This window comes from Cynocephalus volans, chromosome 18, assembly GCF_027409185.1.
Source record: "Cynocephalus volans isolate mCynVol1 chromosome 18, mCynVol1.pri, whole genome shotgun sequence".
In the NCBI taxonomy this organism is placed as follows: Eukaryota; Metazoa; Chordata; class Mammalia; order Dermoptera; family Cynocephalidae; genus Cynocephalus; species Cynocephalus volans.
Window position 1 is genome coordinate 10,419,898 of NC_084477.1, and position 19,017 is coordinate 10,438,914.

Below are 19,017 nucleotides of genomic sequence, written 5' to 3' on the forward strand. Positions count from 1 at the left end.
CCCAGCAGGAGAGGCTGCCTCATTTACAGGCAACAGCTTTGAAGTGTGGAGGAGGAAAAGAACTGTTTCTTAGCTGCAAAAGCGAGTGTCGAAAGAGGGAACATGGCGCCAGGGCTGCTGTGGATGCAGCCAGGATCCCGGAGGCCGGGGCCGCGCTGGAGGCGGCCAGCTGCCCTGTTCAGGACTCGAGGTTTCAGGCCGACATTAAAGAAGATTCCTGGGAGCGCCCGAGCCGCGCCGCGACTGAACAGCCCGAGGCGGCAGCGGCCGAGAACAGGGAAGGTGACAAACCAGAGACAGAGAGTGAACACCCGACCTGGCACAACCCTGTGAGTGACCCCTGGTCCAGCTCTGTTCGGGGAGATTACGCCCACCCGGCTCCGGCCTGCATCACCAGGCCACTCACCGCCCCGGGACAGCCTCCATTTTCCCAGGTGCGGGCAGCTCTGCCCGGCTCCGCCCTCACTGAGCCTTCCCACTTCCTCGGCCCGGCGCGGGCCTTTCTGGAGCCTGCAGGCCGGCCTCCCCTCCCACTCCCTCCGCGGTTCTCTGGCGGGGCTGGTGGCGGGGGGCGTCCCCGGCCAGTGTCGGGAGGGCAAGGAAGTACAGGCGGGCCGACTGTCACTCCCCCACACCCTGTACTCCGGCCCCCAATAAACTTCCTGGAACTGGGAGGCAGATACCATCTCTGCGGCCACCAGTTCAGAAAAAAGCCTAACCAATGTCTGGTTGGGAATAGCATGGTAGGAGACTTCCCAGGTCCACTTGAACCTGCCGGAGAGCAGGCTGCAGGTGGGCGCTAGAGTCGGTCTATGCCGGGGGGACACAAAGGTGAACAAGACCCAAGAAAGATCTACACAGTGCTACAAAGGCACCCAGAGAGACCGGTCGTCGGTGCCTACCAGAAACTGGGTAGACTTCCTGGGCCAGGCGGTGCCGAGCAGGGTCTTGAAGGCCCAGCTGATAGAAGAGGGGCGCAGAAGACACGCCCCAGCCCAGCACGGTGCGCATAGAGTGGGGAGACGTGCGGCCAGGGAGGCGGAGACTCGACAGAAACCACACACCCGGTGGGGTCACCACTGCACGATCCAACAGCCTGGGCCAGAGCACACGGAACGGGGAGAAGTCCTGCATAGGAAGTGAAAGCTCAACACAGATCACACACCCTGTGGTACGTGATCCACCAGCCCAGCAGAGTCCAAGCTGACCAGAAAGATGGCTCCCCGGAGAAGCCCAAGACCCGAAGCAACCACACACACAAGGCACTCGAGGCCAACTGAGCAGTCACGGAGGGAGCCATACCAAATTGGCAACCACAGCAACATCCTAGTTAGTCATTAGTCTCAAACTGGTGGACTGTGAAACCCCCTGCCACAATGAATAAACACCAAAAAAAAGATACCAGAAATACAAAAAATCAAGAAAGTACACCACCAAAAGTTAATAAATTTCAAACTCTAGATCCTATAGAACAAGAACCCACTGAAATAACTAACAAGGAATTTCAAGTGATAATTCTAAGGAAACTGAATGAGATACAAGAAAACTCAGCTAGACATCATGATGAAACGAGGAAAAGTATACAGGATCTGAAAGAGGAAATGTACAAGGAAATCAATGTCCTGAAAAAAATGTAGCAGAACTTGCTGAACTCAAGAAGTTATTCAGCGAAATAAAAAACACAACGGAGAGTTTAACCAGCAGGCTTGTCGAAGTTGAAGAGAGAACCTCTGAACTTGAAGATGGGCTGTTTGAAATAACACAAGCAGACAAAAAGAAAGAAAAAAGAATCAAGGACATGGAAGAAAATCTGAGAGAGATATCAGACAACCTCAAGCGCTCAAATATCCGAGTCATGGGTATTCCAGAAGGGGAGGAAAATGGAGATTCCATTGAAAACATATTCAACAAAATAGTGGCAGAAAACTTCCCAGGTATAGGAAAAATCACAGATCTTCAGATCCAGGAAGCTCAACGATCTCCAAATGTATTCAACCCAAAAAGGCCTTCTCCAAGCCATGTCATAGTCAAATTGGCGAAACTCAGAGACAAAGAGAGAATCTTAAAAGCTGTGAGAGAGGCGTCAAGTCACCTATAAGGGAGCCCCAATCAGGCTAACATCAGACTTTTCATCACAAACACTAAAAGCTAGAAAGGAATGGGATGATATTTTCAAAATACTAAAAGACAAAGATTGCCAGCCAAGAACACTCTACCCTGCAAGGCTATCCTTCCGAAATGAGGGGCAAATAGTATATTTCTCAGACAAACAAAAACTGAGGGAGTTCACTACCACACGACCACCCTTACAAGAAATCCTCAAGGGAGTACTGGGTTTGGTTCCTGAAAAATAACTACCACTGCCATAAAAACCCAAGAAAAATCTAAACCCGCTAGTACAATAAAAATGGCATTCATGAAGAGAAAACAAGCTAACAAAAACACTATCTACAACCTAAGGAACCAACAAACAAAGAAACCAAACAGTAAATCAGAAAGCAAGGAACAAAAGACACCTAAGACAACCAAACAACCAATAAAATGCTAGGAATAAATCAACACCTTTCAATAACAACTCTTAATGTTAAAGGCTTAAATTCCCCAATTAAAAGACACAGACTGGCTGACTGGATCAAAAAGCAGGACCCAACTATATGCTGCCTACAAGAGACCCACCTCACCCATAAAGATTCACACAGACTAAGAGTGAAAGGATGGAAAAAGATTTACCATGCAAACAGAAAAGAAAAACGAGCTGGAGTAGCTATTCTTATATCTGACAAAATAGACTTTAAACTAAAAACCATAAAAAGAGACAATGAGGGACACTACTTAATGATAAAAGGACTGATCCATCAAGAAGACATAACAATCATAAATATGTACGCACCCAATGTTGGAGCAGCCAGATTTATAAAACAAACTCTATGAGACCTAAAGAAGGAAATAGACACTAATACCATAATAGCAGGGGACCTGAACACTCCACTGTCAATATTAGACAGATCATCTAGGCAAAGAATCAGTAGAGAAACACAAGATCTAAACAAGACTCTAGACCAATTGGAATTGGCAGATATCTACAGAACATTCCACCCAACAACCTCAGAATATTCATTCTTCTCATCAGCACATGGATCATTCTCCAGGATAGATCACATATTAGGTCACAAATCAAGTCTCAATAAATTCAAAAAAATTGGAATTATCCCATGTATCTTCTCAGACCACAATGGATTAAAACTAGAAATTAATAACAAACAAAACTCTGGAAACTATACAAACACATGGAAATTAAACAGCATTCTACTTAATGACATATGGGTCCAAGAAGAAATCAAGCAGGAAATCAAAAAGTTTATTGAAACTAATGAAAACAATGATACATCATACCAAAACCTGTGGGATACTGCAAAAGCAGTATTGAGGGGAAAATTTATTGCATTAAATGCTCACTTCAGAAGAATGGAAAGATGGCAAGTGAACAACCTAACACTTCACCTTAAAGAACTAGAAAAACAAGAACAATCCAAACCTAAAGTTAGCAGACGGAAAGAAATCATTAAGATCAGAGCAGAACTGAATGAAATTGAAAACCAAAAAACAATTCAAAAGATCAACGAATCAAAAAGTTGGTTTTTTGAAAAGATAAATAAAATAGACAAACCATTAGCATGGCTAACAAAAAAAAGAAGAGAGAAGACTCAAATAACAAAAATTAGAAATGAAAAAGGCGATATTACAACTGATTCATCTGAAATACAAGGAATCATTCGAGACTACTATAAACAACTATACGCCAACAAATTTGAAAATCTGGAGGAAATGGATAAATTTCTGGACACACACAAGCTCCCAAAACTGAACCGTGAAGACGTAGAAAATTTGAACAGACCAATAACAATAAAGGAGATTGAAGCTGTTATCAGAAGGCTCCCAACAAAGAAAAGCCCAGGACCAGATGGATTCACAGCAGAATTTTACCAAACATTCAAAGAGGAATTGACACCAATTCTTTACAAACCATTCCAAAAGATTGAAATGGACGCAAATCTCCCAAACTCATTCTATGAAGCAAACAACATCCTGATACCAAAACCAGGTAAAGATATAACCAAAAAAGAAAACTACAGGCCGATATCCTTGATGAATATAGATGCAAAAAGCCTCACTAAAATACTAGCAAACAGAATACAGCAACACATACGTAAAATTATTCACCACGATCAAGTGGGATTCATCCCAGGGATGCAAGGTTAGTTCAACATACGCAAATCAATAAATGTGATACACCATATTAATAAAGTCAAACACAAGGACCATATGATCATATCTATAGATGCTGAAAAAGCATTTGATAAAGTTCAGCACTCATTCATGACAAACACCCTCTATAAGTTAGGTATACAGGGAAAATATCTCAACATAATTAAAGCCATATATGCCAAACCCACTGCCAATATCATCTTGAATGTGGAAAAGCTGCAAGCTTTTCCTTTAAGAACAGGAACTAGACAAGGATGCCCACTCTCACCACTCCTATTCAACATAGTGTTCGAAGTACTAGCCAGAGCAATCAGAGAAGAGAAGGAAATAAAGGGCATCCAGATTGGAAAAGATGAAGTCAAACTGTCCCTGTTTGCAGATGACATGATCCTATATATCGAACAGCCTAAAACCTCTACAAAAAAACTGTTGGAATTGATAAATGATTTCAGCACAGTAGCAGGATAAAAAATCAACAAAGAAAAATCAGTAGCATTTCTTTTCTCCAATAGTGAACATGCAGAACGAGAAATCAAGAAAGCCTGCCCATTTATAATAGCCACCAAAAAAATAAAATACTTAGGAATTGAGTTAACTAAGGAGGTGAAAAATCTCTATCATGAGAACTACAAACCACTGCTGAGAGAAATTAGAGAGGATACAAGAAGATGGAAAGATATCCCATGCTCTTGGATTGGAAGAATCAACATAGTGAAAACGTCCATACTACCCAAAGTGATATACATATTCAATGCAATCCCCATCAAAATTCCAAAGACATTTTTCTCAGAAATGGAAAAAACTATCCAGACATTTATATGGAACAATAAAAGTCCACGCATAGCCAAAGCAATGCTGAGCAAAAAAAACAAACTTCTTAAAGAAAAGGAGAAACACTTCAGGAAATAGGACTGGACACAGACTTCATGAATACGACCCCAAAAGCACGGGCAACCAAAGGAAAAATAAACAAATGGGATTATATCAAACTAAAAAGCTTCTGCACAGCAAAAGAAACAATTAATAGAGTTAAAAGACAACCAACAGAGTGGGAGAAAATATGCGCAAAATATACATCTGACAAAGGATTAATATCCAGAATATATAAGGAACTCAAACAACTTTACAAGAAGAAAACAAGCAACCCAATTAAAAAATGGGCAAAAGAGCTAAGTAGGCATTTCTCTAAGGAAGATATACAAATGGCCAACAGACATATGAAAAAATGCTCAACATCACTCAGCATCCGGGAAATGCAAATCAAAACCACACTGAGATACCATCTCACCCCAGTTAGGATGGCCAAAATCCAAAAGACTCTGAATGATAAATGCTGGCGAGGCTGCGGAGAAAAAGGAACTCTCATACATTGTTGGTGGGACTGCAAAATGGTGCAGCCTCTATGGAAAATGGTATGGAGGTTCCTTAAACAATTGCAAATAGGTCTACCATATGACCCAGCCATCCCACTGTTGGGAATATACCCAGAGGAATGGAAATCATCAAGTCGAAGGTATACCTGCTCCCCAATGTTCATCGCAGCACTCTTTACAATAGCCAAGAGTTGGAACCAGCCCAAATGCCCATCATCAGATGAGTGGATACGGAAAATGTGGTACATCTACACAATGGAATACTACTCAGCTATAAAAACGAATGAAATACTGCCATTTGCAACAACATGGATGGACCTTGAGAGAATTATATTAAGTGAAACAAGTCAGGCACAGAAAGAGAAATACCACATGTTCTCACTTATTGGAGGGAGCTAAAAATTAATATATAAATTCACACACACACACACACACACACACACACACACAAACCGGGGGGGGAAGAAGATATAACAACCACAATTATTTGAAGTTGATACGACACGCAAACAGAAAGGACATTGTTGGGGGGGAGGGGGGGAAGAAGAAGGGAGGGAGGTTTTGGTGATGGGGAGCAATAATCAGCTACAATGTATATCGACAAAATAAAATTTAAAAAGTAAATTAAAAATAAAAAAATAAAAAAATAAATTACTAAAATTAAAAAAAAAAAAAAAAAGCTGGAGGCATAACACTACCTGACTTTAAGCTATACTACAAAGCGATAATAAACAAAACAGTATGGTACTGGCATAAAAACAGACACACTGACCAATGGAATAGAATAGAGAATCCAGAAATCAACCCACACACTTACTGCCATCTGATCTTTGACAAAGCCACCAAGCCTATTCACTGGGGAAGGGACTGCCTGTTCAGCAAATGGTGCCGGGATAACTGGATATCCATATGCAGGAGAATGAAACTAGATCCATATCTCTCACCGTATACTAAAATCAACTCAAAATGGATTAAGGATTTAAATATACACCCTGAAACAATAAAACTTCTTAAAGAAAACATAGGAGAAACACTTCAGGAAATAGGACTGGACACAGACTTCATGAATACGACCCCAAAAGCACGGGCAACCAAAGGAAAAATAAACAAATGGGATTATATCAAACTAAAAAGCTTCTGTACAGCAAAAGAAACAATTAACAGAGTTAAAAGACAACCAACAGAGTGGGAGAAAATATGTGCAAAACATACATCTGACAAAGGATTAATATCCAGAATATATAAGGAACTCAAACAACTTTACAAGAAGAAAACAAGCAACCCAATTAAAAAATGGGCAAAAGAGCTAAGTAGGCATTTCTCTAAGGAAGATATACAAATGGCCAACAGACATATGAAAAAATGCTCAACATCACTCAGCATCCGGGAAATGCAAATCAAAACCACACTGAGATACCATCTCACCCCAGTTAGGATGGCCAAAATCCAAAAGACTCTGAACGATAAATGCTGGCGAGGTTGCGGAGAAAAAGGAACTCTCATACATTGTTGGTGGGACTACAAAATGGTGCAGCCTCTATGGAAAATGGTATGGAGGTTCCTCAAACAATTGCAGATAAATTTACCATACAACCCAGCTATCCCACTGTTGGGAATATACCCAGAGGAATGGAAATCATCAAGTCGAAGGTATACCTGTTCCCCAATGTTCATCGCAGCACTCTTTACAATTGCCAAGAGTTGGAACCAGCCCAAATGTCCATCATCAGATGAGTGGATATGGAAAATGTGGTACATCTACACAATGGAATACTACTCAGCTATAAAAATGAATGAAATACTGCCATTTGCAACAACATGGATGGAACTTGAGAGAATTATATTAAGTGAAACAAGTCAGGCACAGAAAGAGAAATACCACATGTTCTCACTTATTGGTGTGAGCTAAAAATTAATATATAAATTAACACACACACACACACACACACACACACACACACACACACACACACGCACAAAAACCGGGGGGGGGGAAGAAGATATAACAATCACAATTACTTGAAGTTGATATGAGAAGCAAACAGAAAGGACATTGTTGGGGGGGAGGGGGGTAGGGAGGAGGGAGGGAGGTTTTGGTGATGGGGAGCAATAATCAGCCAAAATGTATATCGACAAAATAAAATTTAAAAAAAATTAAAAAACTGCTTTACTCAAATAATAAATAAATAAATAAATAAATAAATAAATAAATTAATTAATTAAAAAAAAAAATTTAATGGGGGCTGAGCCTGTGGCGCACTCGGGAGAGTGCGGCGCTGGGAGCACAGCGACGCTCCCGCCGCGGGTTCAGATCCTATATAGGAATGGCCGGTGCACTCACTGTTTGAGCGCCGGTCACAAAAAAGGCAAAAAAAAAAATAAAAAAAAAAAATAAAAAAAAAAATAAAAAAAAAAAAAGTTAATGGACATGATTTCTCCTGTTAAAATACAACAATTATTAGTTGCAATATAAAACAAAATTCAGAATTATGCTGTTTATGGGAAGCATATTTGAAGTTGAAAATAAAGCATGAACAAAGATTAACTTGGCAAATAGCCACACAAAATAGTTATTTTATATTATTCAGGCAAGTTAAAATCACTTAAAAGATGTCTATGATGTTTGATTAAATGACATCCTTTTTATCATATAATAGTAATAAGCCATACCATATAGAATCTAACTATAATAGGAAAAGCTATTTCAAATGCAAGGAGAAATTGATTAAAAGTATAATTATAGTGAGAAGTTTTAAAGAAGTCTTTCAGAATTCATATATGTCTTATAAACCAAAAAAAAAAAATAGAGAATTATATAAGACAGTAAAGCTATTAATTAGAAAAAGCATAACTATATTCAGAGTATTAAAATAACTATTTTTCCTCCCACTTCCTGGGGTTTAAGTGCAGAACTCCCCTTTGGATGAAATATGAATATATGTCAACTCGCAAGACTTTTCTGATTGCACACAGATAATAAAAGTCACTTTTAGTTAAAAAAAAAATCCACAATTTAAAAATCCAGTCCCATGTAATGGCAAGACTCCAAATTTTATTTGAAATTAAAATCTACAATGGAGAGGGTGGGTATATGATTACCTGCTTTTATAGTTCTCTGCCTTTCATTTATTTTATTCCCCCAGCTCCCTAGCCACAGTTTTTGACCCCTCTAGGGCATAGAGTAGGAGACAAAAGGAGAGAGAAGGGGCAGGAAAGGTCTTTGTTGCCTGGTACTGTCTGACCTGGCATTGTCTCTGAGCTAGGCAGATATTCAGAGCTGACTGTCTCATGAGGAACATTCATAGATACCTCAGTGATTCCCCACTGGGAATCCCACAACTGTAATTTCTGGTAGTATTTATTTTAGTTAGCATTAGGATAGACTATGGGTAAAAGAAAAAAGGAAAAAAACTGTGACAATCAAAAGTTTATTTCCCTGTAAGTGCAGAGGCTGGTAGCCTGGGACCGATATGGCAGCTTTGCTCCATGAAGTCCTCAGAGATCCATGCTGCTTTTAGTTTTATAATCTACTATCCTTAGCATGTAGTTCCTCCTCTTATTTTCGAAGATGGAACTCAAGTCATCTCATTCACATTGAAAGCAGCAGAATGGAAGAAGGGGGAAGAAGGGACAAAAGGTATATGCCAGCTATCTTTTTTTTTTATTGGTTATGAATATTCATGAGCTACAAAAAGCTGATTCAGGAAGCATAAGCCCTTCCTTTCAAAAGTCAACTTGTATATGAAGATTATGTGTTCTACTCTGCTCACTGTTATACAGTGAGAGGGGTTCACTGTAGCCAGGATGTTGGTAGCTTTTCAGGGCAACCAGTGTTGGGTGAGTTGAGTCTCTAATTCTGAGCTTCGGCTTTGGGAAGGTTAATTTCACACAAATATAAACCATATACTCCCGAGTCTATTTTATTAGTAAAAAGGAAATATGTTTTAATCTCTTTTTGCCTTAACTTGTTGTTATTTCTCAGTTGGTCAGCACTCAGGCAGAGGATAGTAATATTTACTATGCACCCTAAAACTCAGCATATGGGAAGAAGGGTGTGAGCAGCCAAAGGGATAGACTGTGGCAGATACTATAAGCTGATTAACTCAGAACCCAGCCCATTCCATTTATTTATTTTTTTTGCTTGCTTTCTCTGCTATAGAGAATAAGGAGCTAAAAACATGCCATCACACTCAGATGGCTTTGCAGCTGTAGGTGGCCATGTAACCCAGTTCTGCCAATGAGAAGTAAAATTTAGCACACACCTTCTTGTGCTTCCTGCCTGTTCCTGCCTAGAGAGGGAACAGTGTCATCAAGAAGAAAAGAGCAGAAAGAACAATGGAAACTGATTCCCTGTTGGCATCCCAGCTATTGTACCACCCCTGGTTACCAACACCCAGACCTCTTCTTGCATGAGACAAATAAACCCTTTGCTTAATAAACACTATATTTTGGTTTTCTAACAGTTGCTGGGGAAAGCAATCATAAATGAAATAGAGCAATTTTTAAAAAAAATTTACGCGGTTCTTGTGGGTCTAAATATAACGTATATTTAATTATTTGCAGCACACAGTACCTTTCACCTAACGGACAGTTTTCAATCATTTCTTAAACTTTTTGTAACAGTAAAAACCTAAATGGTTTCGTCCTCAAAATACTCTTGTTTTCCTCTTAATCTGTTTCGTTGCTCCTTCTCAGATACTTTATGGTTCCTTCTTCTTCCTCTAGCAATCCCTTAAATGTTCATATTCTTTAGCCTTCTGTTGTAAGTTCTCTTCTCATCACACCACCTAAAGGCATTCTCATTCACTTTGATAATTTCAATGGCCATTTGTTTGCTGATCATTTAAATATATATTTCCAGTGTAGACACTCTCCTGACACCCAAACATGTATATCTAGGTATCTGTACTTGAGCATTATTATACAATTGAATGAGTACTATGTTCCCTCTTCCAATGCATTGCATTAGTGCCCACCCTGTTGCCTAAGCAAAAAACCTGAAAGCATCATTAACTCTTGTCTTTCTCTTATTCTTTACATTGTCGATCACCAAATCCTGTTGATTCCATCTCCTAAATATATCTCACATCTATATACGTCTCAAACTCTACATTGTTAGTAGCCTAGTTCAAGCTACCATCATCTGTCCCCTGGATTACGGAATCAGCTTTCCCCGTCTTGTCCCACTTCAATCCATTCTTCACACACTAGCCAAAGTTGTCCTTACAAGAATGCAAACTGCATCATGTCACATCTCTGCTTAAAACCTTACAATGATTCCTATAGTCTTAAGACTGATCAGTCTCTGACATGGCTTACAGGCCCTTCTCTCAATTTCCTAGCTTCAACTCCTGCCAGTCCCTTTTCACAGACCATACTTCCACCAAACTGAATTCATTCAGGTCTTTAGGCTTGCCTTCTCTCTCTGGCCTTTTGCTTGCTGTTCCCATTTCCAGATGTGACACTGATATGGACAAGCCCAGAAAAACTTAAACCTGCACCTGTACTTCCGCTTTTTGTTTTGCAGTGAGTTGTATTATTTCCAAAGACTTGTGGCAACTGTATCTTTGCTCTGCTTTACTTCTGTAGCACTGACTGCCTTTTGTATCAGCTTAGCCCCCCACCGTGTGGATTCCGAGAAAACCCAAAAACCAAACCCCCAGAAGAATGTAACCTATATAATCCTTTTCAAGCCTGGAGTCAGAGTGTGAACTCTTCTGGGCCCACCAGTGTAATAAATCTTTGAGTTCTCCAACCCTCTGAGTGACTCTAGGTTTCTTGGCAGTCTGTCCTGTAACAACACAATCTGCTTGTGTTGTTTACATAAACTTTATTTTCTTTCACACCTTAGTAACAAATCCTGAACTTTTTTGAGGTATCATGCTCCAAGTCGTTCAAGATTACCTTTCTTGGTCATTGTTGCACCTAGGTGAGGGCACAAAACTAAGTTCTGGTAAATATGACATAAGCAAAAGTGTGGGGTGCTTCTGGGGAATATCCTTAAAAGTGGAACTGGGAGGTTCTTTTCTTTGCTGCCTTCATCCATCATGCTGCCTGGAATGAAGATATGATAGCCAGAGGGAAGGCAGCCAACTTGGATAATGTGCACAAAGCTAGAAGCAACCTATGTCCCTGATGACTTCATGAAGCCATCATACCAATCCTAGGTTCTCTGTATGTACTACTTTTACCTGAGAGAGAAATTAGTTTCTAACTTGTTTAAACCAGTTATCTTTGTTTTATTCTCTGTCATACACAACTGAATCTAAGTTAAATTAATGTACTCCTGCAATATTTTGCCCTTTCCTCCCAGTGCCTCCACACCACTGCCCCTTGGCCAGCCAAATCCTACTCCTCCTTTAGATGTTAAAAGTTTTTCTGGCAAATTGTCTATGACCTCACGTATATTATACTCCTGCTAGAGTTTTCTGCTAGATTAGACTCTATAAGTACAAGAATGAGTTTATCCCTCTAACCATTATATTCCAGGAGCCTAGTATGATGCTTGACATACAATTATGCTTAATTAATATCTGTGATCTGATTGAATAAGTGAACAAAATTCATATCCTTAAGAAGGTCTGAGATACAACTGAGAGTGCTTGTGTAAACAATAACTGGTCTACTACGATCTATAACCTAGAAACTTAACTTGGGTAATAGGTAGAAACAATTCATGAAGAGTCAGGTTATTTTGGGTGCTCGCAGATTTTCATACTTTCTCACTCCAAACCACTGTGGTCTCAGAGACCAGCCCACCCAGAAGCCTTCCTGAGAAGAGGTCAGCTGTCATATACAGTGAAACCCAATATGCATTTGTATTCAAAGATTTATCTTGGACACTCCATAACTTGGTGGCACTTACATTTTAGTGGAGGAGATTATCAGCGAACAAATATATAATATAATGTCTGGTAGTTATGCACGTTATAAAGATAAAACAGGGAAAGGAGGCAGAAAATGATGTGGAATGCAATTTTAGATGTGGTGATCAGAGGTTTTTTGGAGGAAGTGATATTTGACCAAAGATATAAACAAATATAATGCATATTGGAATTTTCTGATAGTACTTATCATCTATATTTTCTAAGTACATATCTTAAAATTATAATCTGCTAATCTGAAACATTCTTACACTACAGAAATTTTCAAAATACTTACTTCCAAAAGATTTGCATTCCTTTTTTCAATTACAGATCGCAAGAGGGCATGGCTTATATGTATGACGTTGTCAACATATGGTAAGCATTCTGACTGATAATCCAAACTTACAACATTGAAAATACCAATGCGCTTCTCAATGGTCATATTCACAATATGTCTAAAATAGTTTCTGAATTTATTTAGTATAGTTTTAAAATCTGTTGAAGTTAATTCTCCCATAGATGATATTTTCATACTCATGATTTTGGCATTCTCTACCATGGTACAATACTTTATAAACTTGCAGCTGTAAACATTAACTAGGCCCATTGAATTACCAATAATAGTTAGGAGATTCACAATCTGAAAATAAAAATATTAAAAAGTCGATCAGATTTTTATGGTAAGAGTGAAAAAAGTGTGGTCTGATATGCTAACAGTTTCTGTTAAAATAGTGTTAAGTGTAGTTCATTTTGTTAAATATTAAAACTCTTAAATATTTGAATATGCTGGAAACATAAGATTTTAAGAAATTTGGATGGCTTTCTAATATTTGGCTTTCACATAAAGGCTTTTTAGGCTATTTAACTGTATAATTAGCATACTATTTTGAGCCATGTGCTGGACCCTTGTTAAGAGTATATGCTCTATGCATAGCTCTAGAAAAGGCCAGTCTTATATATTATGTGACCTCAACAAATATCCATGACATAGTTAATTTGGATAGGGTAGAATCCTGACCCAAGCTAAGCTAATTATATTCTCTTCTACATTTGGACAAAAATACCCAGTTAGATAGTTATGGGAAGAGTTGGGGCACTTCAAGTCAACATCATGATGGAGCCTTAAGAGAAAGCTCATTTTCAAAGTTGGAAAAAGGACACAGAGGTGGGGAGATATGAGAGATTCTGGGGAAGACAAATGGGGAGATAAGTGAGAAATTATTTTCCAATGGCCATAAATGGTGATACTCTAATTTTTCAATAAATCCCTTTCATTTAAGAATTCCAGTGAGTTTCTGCTTCTTAAACCAAACATTTCCTAAGATGAACTGTAAACTTACCTTATTTTGATAGGCAGGATCCATTTCAAAAAGGATCTGACAATCTGGCCATCTGTTCTGCTTCTTATATGGCATTATACCTTCTATCTTATTAGGTAAATCCATAATTGAAAACAAATCCATAAAGCCAGACAAGCGAGAATCTTGGCAAAGAGGAGTAATTGTGGCTGAAATATATAATCCAAAAATTAATAATTCTCAAGTTCCACTGAAAGCAATACTTTATAAGACCTGAAACTATAAAACTACTAAGGGACAACACAGGGGAAACACCTCAGGAAATAGGATTGGGCAAAGACTTTATGAATAAGACCCCAAAGCACAAACGAAAATAAATAAATAAATAAATGGGATAATACAAACTAAAAAGCTTCTGCACAGCAAAGGAAATAATCAATAGAGTGAAAAGACAACCTACAGAATGGGAGAAAATATTTGCAAACTATACCTCTGACAAGGGATTAATTTCCAGAATATACAAGGAACTCAAACAACGACACAGTAAGAAACCAAATAATCCAATTAAAAAATAGGCAAAGGAGCTGAATAGACATTTTTCAAAGGAACACATACAAATGGCCAATGGACACATGAAAAAATGCTCAACATCACTAATCATCAGGGAGATGCAAATCAAAACCACACTGAAATATCATCTCACCCTAGTTAGACTGGCTATCATCAAAAATACTGAGAATAACAAATGTTGGTGAGGATGTGGAGGAAAAGGAACTCTTCTACACTGTTGGTCGGACTGTAAAACAGTACAGCCATTATGGAAAACAGTATGGAGTTTTCTCAAACAACTACAGATAGATTTACCACATGCTCCAGCAATATCACTTCTGGGTGTATACCCAAAGGAATGGAAATCATGTCAATGGGACACCTGTACTCCCATGTTCATCGCAGCTCTATTTACAATAGCCAAGATATGGAACTAACTTAAATGGCCATTGACAGATGACTGGATAAGGAAAACGTGATAAATATACGCAATTGCATACTACTCAGCCATAGAAAAGAATGAAAATCTGATATTTGCAGCAACGTGGATGAGTTTAGGGAAAATAATGTGAAGTGGAATAAGCCAGGCATAGAAGGAAAAATTCCACATGTCCTCACTCATGTGTGGGAGCTAAGTGAATGAAGGAAGGTAAAGAAGATCATAGTGGTGTGTTGAACTTGCAGAGGGACAGAGCAGACCTAAGGTTGCTGGGGCAGGGGAGGGAGAGGAGCATTGAGGAGAGGGTGGGTAGGAGATGGGGGAATAGTAGCAATTTGAGGTGATGGGCATGCTGATAGCACTGATATGCTCAGCATATCTTGGGCACAGGTGTTGAGGGCATCAGCTCTTGCCTCATGAATATGTATAGTCTGTAATAAAAAAAAGAAAGCAACACTTTAAAATTATCCATGACATCTACAACAATTGAAAACTGATGCTGATTGTGAGTGTTGGATAGTATTCTATACTGATAGATGGAATTTATAGACAGGTGTAATGGTTTGGATTTAATATTATAGAAACAAAAGAACCACTCATAGGAAACTGAGTGTAGGTGGGGGGAGGAATCATTAAAATAGAAACTAAGAATAAATCATTTAGATAACAAATATTTGAAATTTATCTGCTATGTGGAGAGTATTATACCATCAGGAGGATACAAAGATTAGAAGACATAGCCTCTACTGTCAAGGAGTTCATAGTCTAGCGGGACAATTGGATGGCCATAGGCCAAAAAAACAGCTTTGACCTACACTTCACACCTTAAACAAAAATCACCCCAGATCCAATCAAAATGGCAGAATAGATGGTCCGCAGCACCACTCTCTCCCGCAAATCAACCAAATTTACAAGTATAAAAATGTAACATCAGCCAAGCCGGGGCAGCTGGAGCTCAGGGGAAGAGGAGGAGAGACCTAGGGAGTTCATGAAGGCAGGAGAAACTACGATGAGAGAAAGAAAAAGCTGCTCTGAGCATTTCGGGCCACAGCTGCTTTAAGGCTCAAGCTGATGAGCGCATGGAGCAGGAGCCAGCAGAAGACGCAGCTGTGACCTTCAGAGAGAGCTACTTGGAGTCGGCAGGAGAGAAGAGGGCCTTGGTGGCCCCCAGGACAGCAAGACCACTAATAGGGTTCCCGTGGACCCACGAAGGAGCGAGGAGCCAGAACAGCTGAAAAAAGGGAGCCGTTAAGGGGCCGGTGAGTCATTGCAAGGGACCAGCGCAGGGCCCATCTCATGGGAAGTGTTTGGAGCATGGGCAGTGGGGGAGACGGGCCCACCGGGAGAACACTGGGGCACAGCAAAGACAGCTGATCTGCCCCCAGTCAGCACAGGACCACTCAGAGGAGACTGGTCAGGAATGCAGAATTGCATGGGGTGCATTTTGATGAAAAGCCTCAGGCCCAGAAAAGAGATTCTACAGAACACAGATCCACCAGGTGTCTGGAGAGCCGGAAGTATCTATAAGGTCAACCATCAAACCCTGAGCTGCACAAAAAGCCTTCCCTAGGGCAACAGCAGCAAAGTAGCAATTTAACCACACAGCTCAAGTACTGGTTCCCCCCTGTTAGAAGCAAATGATAAAAAATTAGTTCCGGCCCAGGCACACCACCACCACCTTGGGGCCTGCCTGGGAACAGGAGGCTAGGATATGGGGACTGGACCCCACTCCCACTTCCAGGCAAACTGCCCCAGTGCCTCGGGACCAGCCTGGGGACCTGAAGCATGGAGAAGGGGACTGGACCCCCCTCCCACAACCGGGCACACCACTCCAGCACCTTGGGGCCTTCCCAGGGAACTGAGGTAGGCAGAAGGGGACCAGACCTCTCTCCCACAACCAGGCACACTGAGCCAGCACCTTGGGGCTCACCCAGGGACCTGGGGTATGGAGTTGGGGACCAGACCACCCTCCCCAAACCAGGCACAACATGCCAGTACCTCAGAGCCCACCCAGGGCATCGAGAAGGGGACTGGAACTCTCTCCCACAACCAGGCACACCGCGCCAGCACCTTGGGGCCTGCCTGGTGAGCCGAGGCAAGGAGAAGGGGAACACACCTCTCTCCCACAACCAGTAACACTGAGCCAGCGCTTCAGGGCCTGTCTGGGGAACCGAGGCATGGAGAAGGGGACTGGACCTCTCTCCCACAACCAGGCACACCACGCCAGCACCTTGGGGCCCGCCCAGGAACCCAGGGCATGGAGTTGGAGGCCAGACCTCTTTCCCACAACCAGGCACACCAAGCCAGTTCCTTGGGGCCCTCCCACGGTCCCAGGGCATGGAGAAGAGGCCTGGACCTCTCTCCCACAACCAGGCACACCATGCCAGCACCTCAGAGCCCACCCAGGGACCCAGAGCATGGAGAAGGGGAATGGACCTCTCTCCCACAACCAGGAACACCACACCAGTGCCTCAGGCCCTGCCCAGAGACCTGAGGCATGGAGAAGGGGTCTGGACCTCTCTTCCACAACCAGGCACACCTAGCCAGCACCTTGGGTCCCACCCAGTGACCCGAGGCATGGAGCGAGGAACCAGACCCTCCTCCCACAACTAGACACACCACGACAGTACCTTGGGGCCTACCCAGGGACCCGAGGCAAGGAGAAGGGGACTGGACCTCTCTCCCACAACCATGGACATCGTGCCAGCACCTCAGGGCCCGCCCGGCCCAGAGGCATGCAGAAGGTGACTGGCCCTCTCTCCCATAACCAGGTACACCAAGCAAGTGCCTCAGGTCCCACCCAGTGCCCTGAGGTATGGAGCCGGGGACTGGACCCTCCTCCATAGCAGGCACAAAACACCAGTACCTCAGGGCCCACCTGGGTACCCAAGGCTGGAGAAGGGGACTGCTCAGGGACCCAGGACATGGAGAAGGGAACTGGACCCCTCTCCCACAACTAGGCACATGGCGCCAGTGCCTTGGGGCTTGCCCAGGGACCAGAGGCATGGAGAAGGGGACCAAACACACCCCACAACCAGGCATACCACCAATGCCAAGGAGTATACCAAAAACATCACCTCCATGTGGGTGGCCCACCACAGCCACCACAATAAACATGGCTGCTGCAAAAGTGGCTAGATGCCACAACCATCACACAGATGGTCCGCCAACCACTGGAGTGCATTCACATAAGAAGAGTCACCAGCAGAGACAAAGAAAAGAAGAGGATGTCTCTTTCCACAAAACCCATTTCAGAGTAGCAGAAGATGCATCTGCTCTATGATAATATCGGGGGACCTGATCACATCTCTCAGAATTGGACAGATCATATAGGCAACAAGTTAACAGAATAACCATTATTCTTTCAGAAGGAGAGAAGAAATCTAGGGCAATTAGAGGGGGGAGGGGGAGAGAATGGGGGAAGGGGAGAGATCAGACAAGGGGCATAAAGAATAATTATGATTTGTAACAATATATATGCTAGTAATATTGATTTAATCAACATATCTCAATGTTCAACCCCAAAAATATTCAATAAATAAAATAAATTTTTAAAAAATCACCTCTAGATGAATCATACACCTAAATACAGAATATGTATAAATCTTTAGGAGAAAATATAAAAGAAAGTTCATGTGACCTTGAGTTAGGCAGAGTTTTTAGACACAAAATTAAAAGTGTAATCCATAAAAGAAAAAAAAGTTTGATAAGCTGTACTTTATCAAACATAAGTACTTTAGCTCTGTGAAAGAGAATGAAAAGATAAAGTACAGACCGAGAGAAAATGTTTGCAAATCATATATCTGACAATGGGCTTGTATACAGAGTGCATAGAAAGACCTCTTAAGAACCCAACAATAAGTAAACAAATACCGCAATTAAAAGAAAATAGGCAAAAGATTTAGAGACATTTGAGGAAAGAAGATATATGGATGGCAAATTAGCATAAGATAAACAACATCACCTAGTATCATCTAGTTACTAGTGAAATGCAAATTCCCACAATGAGATATCACTACACACCCATTAGAATGGCTAAAATTTACAATTAAAATCTGAGAATATCAAGTGCTGATGAAGACGTGGAGCAACTTCTTTGAAAAGATGTGGTAGGAATGCAACCACTTCAAAAACAGTTTGGCAATTCTCAGTGTTAAACACACACCTACGATAGGACCTAGTAATTCCACCCCTAGATATTTACTCAAGAGAAAGGAAAACTTATG

General features: G+C 41.2%; 1 protein-coding gene across 1 annotated transcript in view; it reads right to left on the reverse strand.

The window, feature by feature from the left end:
• DNAH14 (dynein axonemal heavy chain 14) overlaps window positions 1-19,017 on the reverse strand; it is a 338,933-nt gene that overhangs the window by 263,309 nt on the left and 56,607 nt on the right. The window contains exons 15-16 of the mRNA XM_063082910.1: window positions 13,846-14,012; window positions 12,801-13,145 (exon numbers count right to left, since the gene is read on the reverse strand). Of these exons, the coding sequence (XP_062938980.1) occupies window positions 12,801-13,145; window positions 13,846-14,012 (512 nt within the window). The remainder of the gene's footprint in view (window positions 1-12,800; window positions 13,146-13,845; window positions 14,013-19,017) is intronic.